The 20,673-nt window shown below is 39.4% G+C and overlaps 1 protein-coding gene across 2 annotated transcripts in view; it reads right to left on the minus strand.

Moving 5' to 3' along the window:
- Positions 1-20,673, minus strand: part of KIAA1958 (KIAA1958 ortholog) — a 165,937-nt gene continuing 145,264 nt past the window's right edge. The window contains exons 4-5 of one of the 2 annotated variants that reach the window (XM_037027368.2): positions 7,211-7,866; positions 1-7,098 (exon numbers count right to left, since the gene is read on the minus strand). In XM_037027368.2, the coding sequence (XP_036883263.2) occupies positions 6,882-7,098; positions 7,211-7,866 (873 nt within the window). In that variant the 3' untranslated portion in view covers positions 1-6,881. Of the gene's footprint in view, positions 7,867-20,673 lie in introns of both variants that reach the window. The other variant, XM_037027370.2, reaches the window with a different exon arrangement.

Raw genomic sequence — 20,673 nt, forward strand, 5'->3', positions numbered from 1 at the left:
TATACATTACTTTTTTATTTTTTATTTTCAAAAATCTGGGTTAAACAGTCAAGTTGCAGGTACATAAACAAACCAAACAACAACTTTTGAAAAAACCTAGAACCTTGCAAATTGTTAACAAACTCGAAGAGATCATCAACTTGAGAGCTGGACTAGATGAACAAGAAAATCCCTTCCAACACTGACACTCGATGACAGAAAACAGATGTTCCACGTTCTTTCCCACACTTGTGCCACCACATGCATATGCGGTATGTGTGTATGTGCAAGCATCAGTGGGGAGGGAAAGGAAAAGTTGAAAATGGTACAATAAAACCACTCACATTACTGACAATTTCCTTTATCATTCAGAATGACGTTTCCAGTGTTAAGAAGTTATGGATATTCTCCTCTACATTAAAAAAAAAACAACTAATACATTCAGAACAGTGAAAACACCTGGAAACAGTTTTGTTGCTATTATTTGGAACATACAGCCACATAGAAAATACTAAAATGTTAAATAAAAGCATTGAGATTCTTATTTAAATAGTTAAAGGGAACAGACTTTGTCAGTCACAGCCAAGCAGGAGGAGACCTGGGAAAGGTTACACTTGGAACCTGTCCAGAAGATGCTCTGTCCAGCTGTAAGAGGTTTGCTTGTGCTTCACAATGGAAAACTAAGCAAATGCAAAGCAACCCATTAGTTATTCTATTGCTAAATCTAAACCAGATGTGCTGGTGGTGTTAAGAGTTTAAATTGCAAGATGACTTGGGCACAGATAAAACCTTTACACAGCCAGGAAGCAACTGTGCATTAAGGCCAATGACACTGGGCATTCCTGTGTGTTTCCAAGTCATTCTAGTGTGAGCAAATGAAAAGTACAATGAACAGCCCAGCTTTGGTTCTGACACTGACCTTGTTAGACTCCAGAAGTAATTTGTTTCTTTTGTCTTCTTTTATTTCCTTACTATCTGAATTTAAACATAGTTCCATAAAACTTCAAGGACGGCCAAGGAAAGCACCCTCCCTGCCATTGGCCAGCCACACGCCTCCCTTCACTGCTGAAACTGAACTTCCCTTGCACTTGCATTCTCAAACAAGCTTCGCTGTTCCTGATCTCTGATTTTGCACCTGTGGTTCTGAATTTGAGGCAAGTGGAGCAGCACATGGATGGTCTCAAAAAACTCTAGGCTATCAGACCCCCAAACAGCTAGAGACCCCTTGCCTTTTCTTGGAAGCAAGGGATCTTTCAGGATAGTGTTGCAACTGGTAGGGGGAACTCGAGATTTAAATCAAATTTAAATTTTGTGAAAAATATATCTGAAGTTTCTATCTATATTGATCATGCATTACGTCAGTGATCAAAATGAAGAAATCTGATGCTGTGATTGATAATGACTTTTAAGTTCATCTTCTTGCACTAGTTTAGCTCATTCATATGAGGGCTTTGGGCGCTTTAGATATGTGGCTTCTAGCCATATTATCTAAGTACACATATCCTTCTTCTAGTAGGTAATGATATAATGTTTAATGCCCCAGAATCCCTGGAAATTTTCATATTAAGCTAAAAAAATTTTTTTGACCAAACTTTGTAGGCTGCAGTACAATTTATAACAATAGTACATAGATGGTTTGTCACCTGCATGCTTGTCATAACTAAATATACTTTTGGTTATCTTCACATGTAAAATGTTTACCAAATTCCAAAGTCACAATTTTTCCCCTCAAAATTCCCCATTGTTTCCTGGCATTTGGTGGTATAGAGTGGAAGTCTGAAGCCAGGATGCTCTTTCATGTTCTCATAGGCAACTTGTAACTTTCTGATGATGCCTGCAGGATTTTTCACTCCCTATCCTTGGCAGTTTAAAAATTATGCCAGAGGTACTTAGGTGCAGGGGTTTTTCCTTCTTTCTTTTTTTTTTTTTTTTGCCTGGAATGCAGTAAGTCCTTTCATTCTATACACACAAATTTTCATTCTGTTCAGGAAAGATTTCATTTCTCTAGTCTTACTATATTTTTTTCTCAATATAGTCCTTCCATCAGGAAAGTGAATGTCAGTAACGTTAGCTAATGTTTAAAAACATCTGTATTGCTCTTTTCTGCTTCCAGGGTGGATTTTAATTGGATGTTGTGTTGTTAACATCCTTGAAGCCCTTCTTACTAATCTTCTTTTTCATCTTACTGTATTGCCTTTTTCTCTGAACCCACTCCCATTTTAAGATAACTACTGCTGTATAGAAGCCATTCTTCCTTTCTTTCAATTGTGACAAAAAGAATCCCAAAATTGTCTTGTTTCTTTTCATTTTCAAATGTTCTGGAAGCCATTCCTTTTCCTTGGTTCAGTCACTTTTTATATTCCACATTTTGTTTTTTCTCTGTACTCATGCTTAAATGTCATCCTTTCTTCCAGGACTCAGTATTCACCACCCCTGGTTATGCTATCTTTTCCACTTGCGAGTTCGTCAGATCCCTCTTTCAGATACAGGGTGATGATAAGGAGATGTGCATATTTTCAAATCCAATTTCTAGTTTAACACTTTTCGTTTGTAAAACTGGTATCCTTTTCCTTCCTATAGCTGGTTGTCTGGGTCTCTGAACCAATATCACACATGAAAAATCAGCAGAATATTTACATGTTCTGCTCCCTGGTAACTTATTGTTGCTGCCCTCACCTATCCGGCACTTTTCTCTGCATGTGCTATGTCTCTAGTAGATCCTCTCTGCTTCCCGCTCATGTGCCAGCCCTCGGATTTGGAGTTCTGGACTGAAAGAAGAGCAAGAGGGGGAGGGAGAAGGAAGAGAAGGGGAGAGAGAGCATTTTACTTCATGGCATGTCACCTGGCTAAGAGAAAGAATCAACCAGTTATTTCTCTGGGTTGGGAGCTCAGATGCTAAGGAGGTAGACATGGTTGGTGAGGATAACATGTACTGACTATTTTAAAATATTTTTATTTCACAGGGTCTTGGTTTCATGGAGAGAAGCCAGAGAAAACACTGACCTACAACCTGGAAGGTTTTGCCTCAATTTACTTCCATATGCCTCATTAATTGTATCAATTCCTTCTGTATTCTCGCATCAAGATTTGGCCTTCTTCTGGATCTTTATGAATGTTTTTTCTGGGAAGGTAGGAGCTCACTGGGGGGTGGTGCTAGCCAGATGTCTTTCTGCCAGATGCAGTTCACTAATTAGTTTTTAAGAATTGAAATCTTCCCAGCTCTGGTATAGAGGAAAGAGTTCTGGATTGATTTTCTAATCCTGAATCTATTACTTATTGTCTTACTGACCTTGGACGGACCCTTCAATATCCCTGTGTTTCATTTCTTTATTGGTAAAATGAGGATGACACGATCTCAGAGTTATCTACAACCTACTGCTTTTTAAGACTCAAAGCAGAAAAGAAACGTGCTCTGATAAAGAAAAGAAGAACAGAAAACAAATGACTAAACAGGTACGCTTTGGTATGAGGGTGTTTTAGCCTAAAGACTGTACAAATCCTCGACACTAAAATTAGAAAATGAAAGTAAAAAACCTGAGCATGTATTTATGACCAGATTCTCCCAATGGCTGTATATGAGCATGCCGAGGGAGTGGTATAGTGCCTGGTGCTTTTAAAAAGGTTGAATTAAAATAAAAATCAAAGTTAACAGAATTCCACATTTCCTCAAACAGCATTTATCAGTCAGGGCTGCATATAATCCAAGGAAAGCTGGAAAAATGCCACATGACTAACGACACCATTTCTTTAAAAACTTTGGTTAGATTCTTCCATGATATTTCCCATTGTGAACACACTAAACAGTGCAAAAGCTTCCTCATAAAGCCTCTTTCGGCATCTCCATTCTTCACTTGTTTTTGCTTAATATCTGAGGTATCAGGGCTTGGCTGTGTTGGAGGTAGAATTTATGGGTATAAATGTGACCAGATCATCAGGTTTGGTTTCTTCTTCAAGTTTAACAGTTTAAAGGAGAGGGAATCTCCATAATGGAAGAAATAAGTGGTGTAATGCAAGATAGTTGAATAATACCAAGTACTACTATTAGCAAAAGTTGTGACTAAACTCGCTAACATTTGCTGCATGTGTGCTATGTGCATCGTGTTGTGCTAAACCCTTTATATTTAACCAAATCACACCCCTGAAGCTGACGCCCTATCATCTCTGCTGGAACAAACTTCTAAGGCAAAACCTGCGAGATGCTGGTGAGGGGACACCAAGCAGGCACGGCTCAGTGGAGAGCAGATGCGGAGTTGTGGAGGGCAGGCGCTCGCCCCAAGGCCTCCACAGGTCCCATCGTAACACCGGCAGCACCGCCTTCCCTCACACAGAAATAGATGCAATTTGTGCCTACGTGAGCTTGCAAATTCCTGAATGCATTCCCACTTGAGGGTAAAAAAATAGAACCCAAAACTAAAGGTGAGTGGAGAAAATGCTCTTAACCTCCCTGTTTCCTCCCCTTGGGATTCTCCTTTCTCCTGGTTTAGGCCCAGGGTAGAAAATCATGGGGTCCCCGGGGGGAGTGGATTAGAGCAGCTGGAAAGAGAACAACTGCCTTTGCTGAATGCCAGGGAATGAGCAACTCTGGCCTCCCCTGCAGACCCTCTGAGGACAGACATGGCCATATAGATGGATGGGTGCTTTGCCATTTCAGCAAGTTTACTAGGCATTACCACATTTAAACCTAAAATGTGTGTATACATATACACATACACTTTTATACACAAATACGGAATAGACAAAGTGCCTGCTACAATGGGTCTCAGAGTAGCAGTTGACCAATGTGTCTTCCTTCTCACTCCCATTCCCCAAGGAGGCATGTAATGAACAGCATCTAGGATGCTGAGATACAATTCTTTCATTCCATCAGATATCACTGAAGATTCTATCTCCAGATTTTTAAATATAATCATCCACTTCAGAACTCTGGGGATTTACAGTACATCCAAAAGGGTGATAAGCAACAAATTTGAGTCAGGGATGGCTATTCAGCTGACAAAAAGACACTATGAAAGACAGAAAGATTAAAACCTTTGGGTCAGTTATTGCTACTTCTGGAAGTGTTAAAATTCTGAAAAGACCCCAGTGACTCCTAATGGCAGTTTCTTTTTAAATCTATTTAAAATTAAAATGGAAGCTTTGTTTAATTAATCTGTAGACCCTACTCAATAGTAAGCATAGATTATTTTTCTGTTGAAGTGCAGAACTGACAAGAAAATGACCATCTGCTTTCCACAAACAGAATATCTTTTGGGTGTTTAGCAAGCTTAAAGGAAACTGTCCTTAGTGAATGGTGTCTCTTTTTAATTAAACCCTAAAATCACTATAGGAAACTACAACAGAACAGAATGCAATATTAAGCCATAGCACTGATTATAAAATATTACCTGTTATTTATATACAGATGGGAACATTCCAGAATTAATCTATTTTCAGGAAAGATCAACTAGTAAACAAAACAGTAAATGTGCAATCACTAAAAAGAGAACAACATTAAACCTTAAGGCAGCATCGGTTGAGTCTTGTCCAGGATAGGAAGTATTACATATTTCAGTGACCAGTGAATGATTTTTAAAACAGTGAATTGAAATAAATACTAAAATATGATTTTGAAAAAGAAATAGCACTGCTTTTAGGACTCCCACAACATGAATTTATATTGGAATCTTAATTTTCTATTAGAAAGCACACAAAGGAACATAATGATATAAAGCTGTAGCAGTCTTTCCTCAAATACAAAATAAAGATCCTTAGAAACTATATTCTCAGCACTCTTTGGGCTCCTTTTTTACTCATCATTAAGAGCAGTTACTAGAAAATTCTGATGACGTCTCCATAACGTGTCGTCAGGTTGAGTTTTACCTGAATGAAATGACTTTAAACTGCATTAATAACCTATCATGATGCTCTTGGTTTTACAGCTATGTCCTCCATGCCGAGTTTGCTTACCTGGTGGGTTGCCTACATCCTCATGTCCCAAGCACTGGTGCCAACCTACAATGATGACATTTACTGTGGCTGAAAAAGTCATACTTGAACAAAAATATTTCAAAGCTTTTTAGTAAACACATTTTGGGAGCCCTTTGCAGCTGGTTCTGTTGGACTGCCCTGAAAACGCAAGCCTGAACCATTACCTTCTGTCGTTTTACAGACCCCATACCATGTGCTAACAGGACAACTGTGTAACACAAAGAACAGATAAGAAAAAGCTCTGAAAAATGTTTGAACAGAAACAGCTTTCACGTGACGCTGAGAAATAAAACATAGGCACTTCTTCAGGAGGTTTTCACATTTTGATCACAGATTGCTTTTCCAAGCCACTGTTGCTACAGGAAATTCCCTCATAGTACCAATCATCTAGTTCACTGGAAACCTTGTTTTCACGAACATCTTTTGGTGCATTCATCTTTTTTCATAAAATGGTCTCCATGGATGCAGAGATCAAATTCCTCCCAGTGCTGAGAGCGGTCAGAGCAGCCCCCTGCCTCTCTGTCAGCATGACTGGGTGCAACTCGACCATCTGCCATCAAGTGAGGCTGCTGGCTCTGTAGAACCAAGTCACCCATCAATAAAATATGAAGAGTGTCAAGTGCAATTTCTCTCCTGAAAATAGTTATTAACAAGTCTTTCTCTTTCTGGTTCCTTTTTGTGAGTGTAATTCAACAAAGTGGGTAGAGTCTTTGTAACATTCTAAAGCTACTAGGCTACTGGGATTTTAAAAAAATGACTACTTAAACAGTTTTTTTTTTCTTTTTCTTTTTTTGAGAAAATCTGTGCTAAAAAGGCACTAGATAAAATGAACTTCCTCACTCTTGTGTATGTAGCAATTATACACTGTATTAGATTGTGTAATTTAACAAAGGTGACACACATTTGGCTAAAACATCCTAATTATTCAGACTCATCTACTTGCAGTTAAAAAACAAACCCAAAGTAAAGAAATAGCAGGTCACCACTGACGCAGGCCGGCCTGACCATGACCTTGTAGCCATCCCCTGCCGCCCGGGAGCTCTGGCTGTGGCTGCCAGAGGGAGCCCTCGCCTGTCAGGGTGTGCAGGGCACCGGCCTGGGCCCAGGGACTTCTCACTGGCAGCAGCTGTGGGAGCCCAGCCTCCTGGAGACCTGAGTAAATGAAACAAAGGTGAAGTTCTCACAGTTTTCCAGCTTGACCTTCTTGGCTAAGTTTGGGACAATTCCCCGAAGCGACCGCAGCCCCATTCTCTGCTCCTCATACCACACACTGCCTGTGTCTGTGGCCTCCTTCCTGGCAGTAAGGTAGAAAGGAGACTTGGTCTCCATCTGGGTGGGTGGCCGATGGATGTACATGTACTTGTAGAGGAGGCAGTAAGGGCACTGTTTGTGTCCCCTGGAATGCTCGTGGTAGATCTTCCCGTGACACACTCTAGTGGAACCACTCCGACTCTCCCGTTTGACACTGTCTGTCCGGGCAAAATAGGGCTGGTTTTGCAGGTCTTTGAGCAGCTCGATGTCCCCGTACATCAGATCTGCATGTTCCTGCAGAGTCCGCATATTCAGGTACTGGCTGTTGTACTTGACCACGGTGGACAGGAGAGTGATAGGGCTGTCATCCCCTAGACACCCTGCCTGCCACATCTCCTCCTCATCAGAAAGGGAGAAGTAGATGATATTGCGAGAACGGGCACCTGACATCCCTGCCTTACTCAGCACCCACAGCTTCTCCTTGAGTTTCTTGGTGGAAGAACTGAAGGTGCTGCTGGTTATGGAAAAGCCCACACCCGCATTCTTCAGGATGCGGTCCAGGCCTCGGCGAATGGCATGGAGCGAGGTGGCCAGGAAGTCTGAGCCGTCACTCTTCTTAACGGTGACATAAAAGTTCTCGAGCAGCTCGTTCAACTTCACTGCAGGGATCTCAAATGAGACAAACACTGAGGTTACACATTTGAGGATACCCACAGTCAGACCCCTCCTGCCTTCTAACCCTCACCAGAGGCTGCTCTGTGGACAAGGCATTTTGTGGCTTCTAGAGGTTGACTCCTTAGCATGATCTAGTGAAAAGAACAGTGAACTTCAAGCTGGAAGATCTGGGTTCCATACTTGGCTACACTTAATCTCTTTAAACTTCAGTGTTTCAGGCAGCAAAATGAGACATAATCAATACCTTCTCAAAGCGTTGTTGTAATGCTTAAAGTACTGGATAGCAATGACCACATGTACACACAAATACATATACACATGTGTATAAACATATATATACATATATATATAAATTATTACTGGCTCTTTCTTCTCTTTTCTAGCAAATCATTTCCTTCCCTCTTATTCAATAAAATTCAACCATCCTTTCTGAAGAATTTCTGAACTAAACTTATAAACTCTCAATCCTTCCAGCATTAATTTCATTGCTCTCCTCACTCAGGGTTTGGTCCTGCTGGTGCTAAATGTGGTGCTGTAGGGAAAGACAACTGGCATGTCCATTTTGTATAGCAAGTTAATGCTCCTTGATTTTCACTTGAATTTATCTGAATTGGTCCCGATGTATCTGACTTAATGATCCTTAGGGTTTCATCAATATCAATACATATTTTTAAAAATATGAAAAGCTGAATGACTATACTGACAATTAGAGAGAACTCCTTATTTGGATATGGTAGGAGAAGGAAGGTTGGTTAATAAGAATGCTTTATTTTCAGGAAGGAGCTATAAGGAGAAAACCAGACCTTGCTCAGTTATTTCAGGCTCAATTCTAGGGCAAAAGAAAGTCTCAATTATAAAAAAATTTTTAAAGTATGTAGGTAATTGTGTAGGTAACATTCATTCTTCTAATAGATCTTGGATTATAGATTAAAACTGAACCATTTATATATATTAATATTATATATTAATTATATTTTTATGTTGTCATTTGCAACTACCTACTTTGAGGTGTTTCCCTCTCTCTGTGTTAGTTGGGACTCAGAGATACACTGAACTTGAACAAGTGTCAGAAAAAGAGGGATATCGGATTTTGTGGATTCCAGGGCCATCAGAATTCTGAATTAGAGATTAAAAATGAACCAAACGGAAAACATTACATATCAAAATGTATAAGATGTTGCTAAATACACTCCAGTAACATCATAGTGTTGAATGACTTTATAAGGAAACTTTATTGAAAATACACAAACTATCTTACTATACTGTTGGGGAGTGACTGTAATGGGGCATGGGGGGACACGGTAACATGGGTGAATGCAGTAACCACATTGTTTTTTCATGTGAAGCCTTCATAAGATTGTATATCAACAATACCTTAATAAAAAAAAAGAAAATATGCAAACTGATTATTCAACTCAAAAAGCTAGAAAAAGTAAACCAAATTAAAAAATAGAGTGAATCAATAAAAATAAAACATACATTAAGGAACTAGAAAAGATAAAAACTGGGTAGATAAAAAATGAGATATGTATTATTTGAAACGAACTATAAAGTTGACAGACTTCTAGCAGGTCTGACAGAAAGAGAAAGAGAAGGAAAAGGAAAGGAAATACACATTTAAATATATATCTTTTCTAGCAAATCGTTTTCTTACAGCTTCAGGCACTGGCAAGAGTCCAACTCTCATTTGCAGTAGAAAAAAATGAGAAAGACTATTACTGCAGGAAACTAATGAAGAATACAAACAATGTAATATACTTTATGCATATACATTTGAAAATCTAGATAACCTGAACAATTTTCTAGCAAAATAATAAATTACCAAAGTTGGCTCAATATGAGGTAAAAGACCTGAATAGTCCCCAAAAGAGAAGAGAGTGAAATAACTGTCAAAGATGTCAATCATTTCTAAAGAGATGACTTTAAAGAGTCTGTTCAATGTTTCTTTTGTATTTAAATAGTTTTGGAGCACAGGAAAAAGGAAGGTTCTTCATTTTTCCTAACCCAGATCTGACAGCTATTACACCAAAAAAACAAAGTATATGATCATAAATGTAAACTTCCCTAAATAAAATACAAGCAATTTTCATTTTGCACAGTACCATGTTAAATAAGATGCATGCATATTAGAACTTGCAAAGAGAGGACTTGACTCTGATATGCACAAGTAGCAATTAATACAGTATCATGCAAAACAAGGTCTTCCCATATTATCAAATCAAATTCAGGCCTGTGGGAAAGGAATACTATATCAAGACAAGTAGGGGTTATTTCAGAATGTAAGGACAACTTAATAAACATTTTAATGTAATTGATTTATTCATGTATTAAAGAATAAGTAACATGAACTTGATAATTACTGAAAAATTATTTGAAAGACTATGATACCCATTTCAAATTTTCAAAAAATTCTAATTTAGATTGGAAGAAAAAAATTCTCTATGATGAAAAGTATTTATCAACAAGAACTATAAAAATTACACTCAAAGGGAAAACATTAGAATCCTTTTTTATAAAGGCAGGAATAGAATGAGCATGCTGAATATACACTACTATGAGGAAACACTGTTCTGGAAGTTTTAGCCAATTACGTAAGACAAGAAAAGAAATTATACACAACACACACGTATGTATGTATATATGTACACAGGAAAGGAAAAGGACAAAATAAAATTATTTTTCTGATAACCTATTAGTCTGGAAAACTCCAAGAGATTCAGCTGAAAAGCTATCAGTAAGGCAGCTGTATACAAAATATAAAAAGCAACAACTTTTTTATATACCAGTAAAAACCAGTTAAAGTAACGTGCCAATAGTCATGACACCCAAACTCAACTGGTTTCAGATTCTGATGTTGTCACTTACAACTCCCTACTTTCAGGTGTTACCCCCTCTTTGATTAGTTGAGACTCAGAGATATACTGAACCTGAGCAAGTGCCAAAAAAAGAGGGATACCTGATTTCGTGGAGCCGAGGGCCATAAGAACTCTGCCTCTCACCCCTGCTTCTCTGCAGAGTGGCTCTCTCTCTATAGCTCAAAACACAACCACCTAGTGCTCCCCACTCCCCAAGGTTTACATTTTACAGCTTCAGGCATTGGCAAGAGTCCAACTCTCATTTGCAGTAGAAAATATTTTAAAGGAAGGATTCTGATTGGCCTACTCCTGAACCAAACAGCTGACCAAAAGGTAGGCCATCAAACTGATGTAATGGTTTCTGTAGTAATGATGCAGATTGTAGGAGAGGAATGGTTCCTGAATAAGGGATGTCGAGCAGAACATTTTATATCTTAGTGCTTAAAATTAAAATAAAACGACTACACATGGTGTGGGGGATCACAGGGAGAACAGTGTAGCACAGAGAAGGCACATAGTGGATCTGTGGCATCTTGCTGCACTGATGGTCAGTGACTGCAGTGGGGTATGGGTGGGGACTTGATAATATGGGTAAATGTAGTAAGCACATTGTTTTTTCATGTGAAACCTTCATAAGAGTGTATATCAATCATACCTTAATAAAAAATAAAAAAACAACAAAATAATAAAAATAAAAAAAATAAAATAAAACAACTAACCACTGGTAACTTCTGTTGCCCTTTGGATAAATTTCAAAGTGTTTACCTTCTGTGTGTCTTCACAGTCTGCTTCCAGCAAAGAAAGACAAAGTAATTCCTCCCCTTCCTGTTCCCACACCCCTTTACAATGTGACTTTGCTGATTCTCCCATCAAGAGGTGGAATCTATTTTCGCACCCTTGGAATTCAGGCTTCTCCAGCTTTCTAAAGCGAAGTTACTCACTGTCTCACGTGGGATCCCATGACACTTAATTAAAATTTTGGTTATGGTCCTCTCCATATTGCACACCTCTTCTCTATTTATACGCCTGTCTTTCGAAGTGGACTGAAAGCTCCCTGAAGGCAAGAACTACATCTTATACATGATTGGCTCTTCAACACATACCAGAAGGCTTGAAATATATCACTGATACCCAACATACTGAAACTGTGGGTTAAATCAGTGAATTAACCTTGGAGTCGGGAAAACCAAGCTGACTTAGGATGCAAAACATTTTTCTTGATTTACATAGAATACCACAAGTTTCAAAGTAAAATCACAGCAAAACCAAGTTTTGGAGAAATGTCAAGTCACAAAATTTATACTGTTTGCATACAAGAAACCATTCATTCCGGCCCATGTTGGCTGCCTCCTTAGTTTTCTCTGACTGCGTTCTGTGTGGTGATTATTCATCCAGGTTACCAAGGTTTTCAATTTATTATAAAGACATTGCAAGAAACTATTTTTCTTCACTCACCACTTTAAATAGATTTGCATGTCAAAATCCACCATGGATTATAAACTTGGCTTCCTTAATGTAAAAATGACTGAAGAGAAAAGCTCGGTCATGGGACAGATGGCTCCAGGTGGGAAAGAACAGAGTAAGAAAAAAACTGACTTGTTTGGCAAATCCCAAAGTTCTGGAACTACCAAGTAATCCTTGACACTTGGAAGAGTTACAAGACAAGTAAAATAAAAGTTACTTTTGTGGAATGCCTCGAACTCCTCTTTGTGGATAATCTTGTCTAGTGGGATGAAGAAAGTGGAGAAAATGCTTATGAATTACAGGTACTCTTATGGGAAAACAAAATGAATTCTGAAGTTAACCATTGCTCACAACAAAAACGACTTCATTTTTGCAGTTACCAAATCTTACTTTATTCAGAAAGATAGGTATTGAACTTCAAGATGTTCTGTTTTCTAATGAGTGAGTTTAAGGAATATATAAATCAATTTGACAGCAACCTTGAGGGAGATGGATCAGTGAGGATTAGGTCACACTTACGAAGATAACTTGTAGGAAAAGGTACTATGTGGACACAAATAATAGACATAGACTGAGACTGGCAATGTACACTCTGCTTATTTGGATGACACTTTGAAGTCTGATTTGACTCCTTGCTTTCTGCCTTGAACAAAACTAAATTTTAGGCTCAGCAGCTGCCAAATCATGATCAAGAGCTGTACCTACCTTGTTTGCTGCCAGTTATGTCTGTCTTTAAAGACATGTCTAGACTAAAGTACCAGGGAGCTTTCAGTCCACTTCGAAAGATAGGCATATAAATAGAGAAGAGGCTGTGCAATATGGAGAGGGCCATAACCAAAATTTTAATTAAGTGTCATGGGATCCCAGGTGAGACAGTGAGTAACTTTGCTTCAGGAAGCTGGAGAAGCCTGGATTCCGAGGGCGTGAAATAGATTCCACCTCTTGATGGAAAAGTGAGGTATAAGAGTATGGGCCTTGAGATTGGATTAAAGATGGTGGAGAGATGAGACAGAGGCCTCCTCCTAAAACCACATATAATACGAAAATATAATTAATACAACTAATCCTGAAAGAGAAAGAGGAAAGAAGGCTGTGTCAGCCTGCATACACCTGGAGAAAAGAACAGACCTCACGGAACAGGGTAACGTACCAAAGCCATGGTCCAGCGGGATCCAAGCCCTTCCTTCCCCAGGCCCAGCTCACGGATGGGAGGAAGAGAAATGGAGCAGGGAGGTTGTGGAGGCGTAGGACTGCCGAACACCTAACCCTGGAGATCTGCTCTGGGAGCACCAACCTACATTGCATGGTGCTCTGGTGATTAGTGGCATTGGAAAGTTAAGACAGGCAGAATACCTGGAGAGACTGAGATTCCAGCCGCTTGTGGAAAATAGGGATCCACATCCAGCTGCTCTGGGACAAAAGAAAGGCAGGCAGTCTGAGAGACATCCTAACAGCGAGAGGGCTGTTAAAGGAGCAAGGATTACACAGAGCTTACTGCTCAGGAGAGAGGACAGGTAGACAAAATTGTCCAGGCTCACTCTGCCCAGGTTGGGAACTCTGAGGAGCTACAGGTGCTCCATCCCCCTGGCTGGCTACGCAGCTCCAAGGCCCTGCACCATAATACACAGCCTGCTGTGCCTTCCTCCCAGCCAGCCGGCACCTGGCTCACAAACTGGCAGCCCCTGCCCTGGCGTCAGACCAGCCAGAGAGAAGCCCCACCTACAGCAACTACAAATGCAAAGCATAGAAGCTTACACCTGTGTGTTCGGTCCACTGGTTATGGTAGTATATATACATAATGGAATACTATGCAGCCGTAAGAAAGAGACAAATCCTACCATTTGCAACAACATGGATGGGGCTGGAAGATATTATGCTCAGTGAAATAAGCCAGGTGGAGAAAGACTACCAAGTGATTTCCCTCATTTGTGGAATATAACAGCAAAGCAAAACTGAAGGACCAAAACAGCAGCAGTCTCACAGACTCCAAGAAGGGGAGGGGTGGGGAAGAGTGGGTGGGGAGGAAGGGAGAAGGGGATTGAGGATTATTATGATTAGAACTCATGGTGTGTGTGTGGGGGGGGTCACAGGGAAGACAGTGTAGCACAGAGAAGACAAGTAGTGACTCTGTGGCATCTTACTATGCTGATGGGCAGTGACTCCAATGGGGTGTGTGTAGGGGATTTGATAATACGGGTGAATGTAGTAACCACATTGTTTTTCATGTGGAACCTTTGTAAGAGTATATATCAATGATACCTTAATAAAAAAAAAAAAAGAGTATGGGCCTTGATGCCACAATTTCTTCTTTTTACTAAATATGGGTTAATTCTCCTTAAGTATTTATTAAAAATATTTACTTTGAGTGGCCCATGTGAGCAGATTACAGAGGATTGAAATGTATCTTCTTCCTCAATCATTGTTCCCCTAGGTAACACAGAGCAAACTACAAAATGCTAGTATAGTAGCACCCTTATTAGTCGTTTCCCTTTCCATGGTTTCAGTTACTGTGGTCAACTGTGATGGAAGCAGATGACCTCCTCTGACATAGTGTCAGAAGGTCAATAGCAGCCTAATGCTATGTAACCTCATTTCATTCATCTTACTTTATCTGAACACTTAAGTCTTTTATCATCTGACATCATCACATGAAGAAAGGTGAGTATAGTGGAATAACATACTTTAAGAGACAGAGCACATGCCCATAACTTTTATTACATTGTTATAATACAACTTTTAGTATATTGTTATAATTGTTCTATTTTGTTATTTTAATGTTGTTAATCTCTTACTTGCCTAATTTATAAATTAAACTTTATGATAAGTAGGTATGTAAAGGAAAAAAAGTATATATTGGGTTCAGTACTATCAATAGTTTCAGGCATCTGCTGGGGTCTTAGAACTTAACACTGACAGATAAGGGGGATTAGTGTACCTGGAAGTGGTGATAAGGCACACTCTACTGGACAGTTGAGACATTTTTACCACCTGGGATGTGGATATTATTTAAGTCATTGGAGGGTCTGGAGAAGTGAGGATTACTATACAGAAATGTAAAGGTTCCCAGTAACAGACAGTGTCTTCATGTGACTTCACAAAGTCTGGAAGACAAGACCCTCTGGCCTAGAAAAGGCTTAAGTTTAGCAGGGGTGAAGAAAATGGTGATGGGGGACTGTGAGAATAGATGAATTTAAAAATTAATATTAATAGAGGTCTATAAATAGTTACCTTTTTACTGATTTTTTATTTGTGTTAAAATATACATAACAAAGAATTTACCATCTTAACCATTTATTATAAGTGTACAACTCAGTGGCATTAAGTACATTCACAATGTTGTGCAACCATCACCCACTATTTATTTTCCAGAACTTTTGCATCATTCCAAACAGAAACTGGACTCATTAAAAAATTACACCACATTTCCTCTTCCCCCAGCCCCTGGTAATTTCTACTACACTTTGTTTTTATGAACTTGCCTATTCTAGGAATCTTACATGAATGGAATCATACTTATTTGTCCTTTTGTTTGACTTATTTTACTTAATATAATGTTTTCATGGTCCATCCAGGCTGTAAGCATGTATAAATATTTCATTTTTTTATTGCCAAATTATATTCCATTGTATGGATATGCCATAACTTGTTAATCCATACATCTTTTGATGGACATTTGGGTTTCTACATTTTGGCTTTTATGAATAATGCTACAATGAGTATTTGTATACAAGTTTTTCTGTAGATACCTGTTTTTTATTTTCTTGGGTACATGCCTCGGAGTGGAATTGCTGGGTGATAAAGCAACTCTGTGTTTAATTTGGGGAGCTGCCAGACTGTTTCCAAAGCAGCTACGTTCCCAAGAGAAATGCATGAGGGTTCCCATTTCTCTGTATCTTCATCAACACTTACCTGTTTTGTTTTGATTCTAGTCTTCCTACTGGAGGAGAAGTAGAATCTGATGGGGTTTTGACTTGCATTTTCTGGGTGTCTGAGCATCTTTTCACGTGCTTAGTGGCCATTTATTTAAAACCTGATAATAACTGTTCTATGTCCTTGCTTGTGAATTCTAAAATCTGTATTAGTTCTCGGTTGGTTTTGATTGATTGACTCATTTTTTAAGGGATATATTTTCTTGTTTCTTTGAATGTCTGATAACTTTTGTTTAGTTGCCAGACATTCTGAATTTTATTTTTTGGGATCTAGATATTTTTATATTCCTACAAATATTCTTAAGCTTTGTTTTGAGACACTGTTACTTGAAAACCATTTGATCCTTTTGGGTCTTGCTTTTTTTTTTAAACTGCTTTTGAAAAAATTGAGATATAGTTGACGGATAACATTATTTTAGTTTTAACATAATGATTCGATATTTTTATACATTGCAAAATTATCACCCCAGGAAGTCTAGTTAACATCCATCACTACACATAAACTTTCTTTCTTGTGATGAGAATTTTTAAGATCTACTTTCTTAGCAATTTTCAAATATACAATATGGTTTTATTTATTTTAATTAAAATTATTAGCTATAACCAAGCTGTACATTACATCCCCAGGACTTATTATTTTATAACTGGAAGTCTGAACCTTTTGACCACTGTCACCCATTCTGCCCACAACTCCTTCCACCTGCCCCCTCTACAACCCCAACTCTGGCAACCACCAAGCTGTTCTCTGTATCTACAAGTTTGCTTTTCTTTTTTTGTTTTGTAGATTTATAGATTTCTTATATAAGTGAGATCATATGGTACTTGTCTTTCTCTGACTTATTTCATTTAGCATAATGCCTTAAAGGTCCATCCATGTTGCAAAAGGCAAGATCTAATTTTTTTTACTTGAGTAATACTACAACACAGACACAGACAGACAGACAGACAGACACACACACACACACACACACACACACACACCATTTTCTTTATCAATTCATACATTAGTGGATACCCAGGTTGCTTCCATGTCTTGGCTGTTGTAAATAATGCTGAAATAAATATGGGACTACATATATCTTTTCAAATTAGTATTTCATTTCCTTCACATAAATATCCAGGAGTGGAATTGCTGGATCATGTGGTAGTTCTATTTTCAATTTTTTGTGGAACCTCCATACGGTATTCCATAGTTGCTGTACCAATTTACACTCCCACCAATAGCATATAAGGGTTCCCTTTTCTCCACATCCTTGCCAATACTTGTTATTTCTTGTCTTTGTGACAATATGTCCCGACCTGCAGGACATAAAAGAATGGGGCAAGGGACACAAAGAACGACCAGCAAGACAGGATGTCTGATCAAGCTGGCACAGTTTATTGTTTGCAGGCTCAGTTTATACAGGTTAGCAAGTAAGGGGTGGGTCAGGAGATACTTGGACCATAGGTGGCGCCGGCGGGGAGGTGTAGAGGGGTGATTGGGTCTTGGTTGGCGCCGGCGGGAACGGAGGACCCGGAAGAGAAGTGGGGAGTTCGCCATTTTGGGGGCGGGGGACCTAGAGAGGGAGGCTTCAAGGGAGGGGCACTCCCCTGGGGCAGAGGGTGTTTCTTGCTTAACAAAGGACAGAGAAGGCACATGCTGCAAGGTAGCCTAACCACTAACTCTAACTTAGAAAATGCAAATGTTACTAGGTAACTTAACCCCTAGCTCTAACCTAGGAGTTCACTAAATGCGCTTCTTAGTAATAGGGGAAAACTTGTTTCTAACGCGTGGATGGGTTCATTGGTGCTGACTTTACAGGAAAGATTTCTAGCTGATTTTACAGGAAAGATTTTTACTCAAAACATTGCTGTTGTCTTAAGGCTTTTGTGACCGAATCTGCTTAAAGGCCCACAGATTTGCTCCCAACAACAATAGCCAATCTGACGGATGTGAGGGGATATCTCATGGTGGTTTTGATTTGCATTTCCCTGAAAATTATTGATACTCATCACCTTTCCATATACCTGGGTCTTGCTTTTAAGATTTGTTGGGTGGGATTAGAGCAGAGCTCAGTCTAGTGCTAATTTTTCTTCATGCCTGATGTAAGACCTTTCTGAGTTCTCTGCCCTATGAATTCTTAGGTTTTCCCAGTGTGCCTGATGGGAACAGACACTTTTTCCAGGTCTGTGTGAGCTCCAGGTGCTGTTACCTCTATTCCTTCGGGTGGCATTTTGCCAGCCTCAGGCATTTTCCTCCCATGCCCATGCAGACTGGTACTCAGCTGAATGTCTCAGGGGGGCTGTCTCCCGTTCTGTGAGGTCCTCTCTCTCTACCACTTTCTACTTCGGGGTACTCTCATGACAGTTCTAGCCCCCTTGGTCTCCCCAGACTCTCAGCAACATTTCCTCAACTCAGAAAGCCTGCTGGGCCCTGCACGTTCCTCCATGTCCCACAGCCCTGTGAACGCTCTCAAGGCAGCAAGCTGCGGCACTCATGAGGCTCACTCGGCCTTCTTTGCGTGTCATATGAAGTGTCATCACTCAATATCATTTGTGTTTCTTGGTTGCTTCAGGCAGGAGGGTAAATCTGGCCCTCTAAATTATCTGGAGTGAAAAGTGATTTTTCTCTTGGGTATGGATCACATGGCTCCCACTTCTTCCTATATAGTAATACTTGATTGGACGTTAGAAATTGTGAATTTTACATTGCTGAGGACTGGATTTGTCATATTTTTTCAATGAATATTGGAACTTCTTTCTAGTGTCCTCATGTACTCAGCCTCCCTGCACTCTGATTTCTGTCTTCTGTCAACTCAGTGAGAATGCCATGCTCTGCCTGGGTTCCCCTCCATCCACTGCAGTTCAGAAATTGCCTCCTGACTGAGAGCCTGAGAGACACCCAGCACTCATCTCACCTGCTACATTTCCCTTAGGCATCAAACCCTGTGCTGTCTGTTCTGGCTAAAAAGAATTGTTTCACCTACTATATCCAAATTGTAGTTGTTACAGCAGGAGGCTAATTCTCAGCCCTTGTATTCCCTTATGACCACAAGCGGAAATTTCAATTTTTTTTCTTCCAAATCTGCTGGATCACTTTGATTAGCATCCTGTTGCTTGTTTTTTTGGTATCATTAATCTACAATTACATAAGCGACATTATGGTTACTAGACTATCCCCATCATCAAGTCCCCACCATATACCCCATTACAGTCACCGTGCATCAGCGTAGTAAGATACTGTAGAATCACTACTTGTCTTCTCTGTATTGTACAGCCTTCCCCATGCCTCCCACCCCCTACATTATGTCTGCTAATCATAATGCCCTCTTTCCCCCCTTGTCCCTCCCTTCCCACCCATCCTCCCTGTCCCTTTCCCTTTGGTAACTGTTAGTCCATTCTTGGGTTCTGTGAGTTTGCTGCTGTTTTGTTTCTTCAGTTTTTTTCTTTATTATTATTATACTCCATAGATGAGTGAAATCATTTGGTACTTGTCTTTTTCCACCTGGCTTATTTCACTGAGCATAATACCCTCTAGCTCCATCCATGTTGTTGCAAATGGTAGGATTTGTTTTCTTTTTATGGCTGAATAATATTCCATTGTGTATATGTACCACATCTTTATCCATTCATCTACTGGACACTTAGGTTGCTTCTGTTTTCTTGGCTATTGTAAATAGTGTTGTGATAAACACAAGGGTGCAAACTGTGCTGTTGCATTCATAGGGTAAATTCCTAGGAGTGGAATTCCTGGGTCAAATGGTATTTCTATTTTGAGTTTTTTGAGGAACCTCCATACTGCTTTCCACAATGGTTGAACTAATTTACATTCCCACCAGCAGTGTAGGAGGGTTCCCCTTTTTCCATATCCTCGCCAACATTTGTTGTTGTTTGTCTTTTGGATGGTGGCAATCCTTAATTGTGTGAGGTGATATCTCATTGTAGTTTTAATTTGCATTTCTCTAATGATTAGCAATGTGGAGCATCTTTTCATGGGCTTGTTCACCATCTGAATTTCGTCTTTGGAGAAGTGTCTGTTCAGCTCCTCTGCCCATTTTTTAATTGGATTATTTGCTTTTTTTTATTGAGGTGCATGAGCTGTTTATATATTTTCTATGTCAATCCTTTATCGGATCTGTCATTTATGAATATATTCTCCCATACTGCAGGATGTCTTTTTGTTCTATTGATGGTATCCTTTGCTGTACAGAAGCTTTTCAGGTTGATATAGTCCTACTTGTTCATCTTTGTTTTTGTTTCCCTTGCCTGGGGGACTATGTTTATGAAGAAGTCGCTCATGTTTATGTCCAAGAGATTTTTGCCTATGTTTTTTTCTAGGAGTTTTGTGGTTTCATGACTGACATTCAGGTCTTTGATCCATTTCAAATTTATTTTTGTGTAAGGGGTTAGACAATGATCCAGTTTCATTCTCTTGCATGTAGCTGTCCAGTTTTGCCAACAACACTTGTTGAAGAGGCTCTCATTTCCCGATTGTATGTCCATGGCTCCTTTATTGTTTATCAATTGACCATATATGTTTGGGTAACTATCTGGAGTCTCTATTCTGTTCCACT

The sequence above is a fragment of the Manis javanica genome, chromosome 2 (assembly GCF_040802235.1).
Source record: "Manis javanica isolate MJ-LG chromosome 2, MJ_LKY, whole genome shotgun sequence".
NCBI lineage: Eukaryota > Metazoa > Chordata > Mammalia > Pholidota > Manidae > Manis > Manis javanica.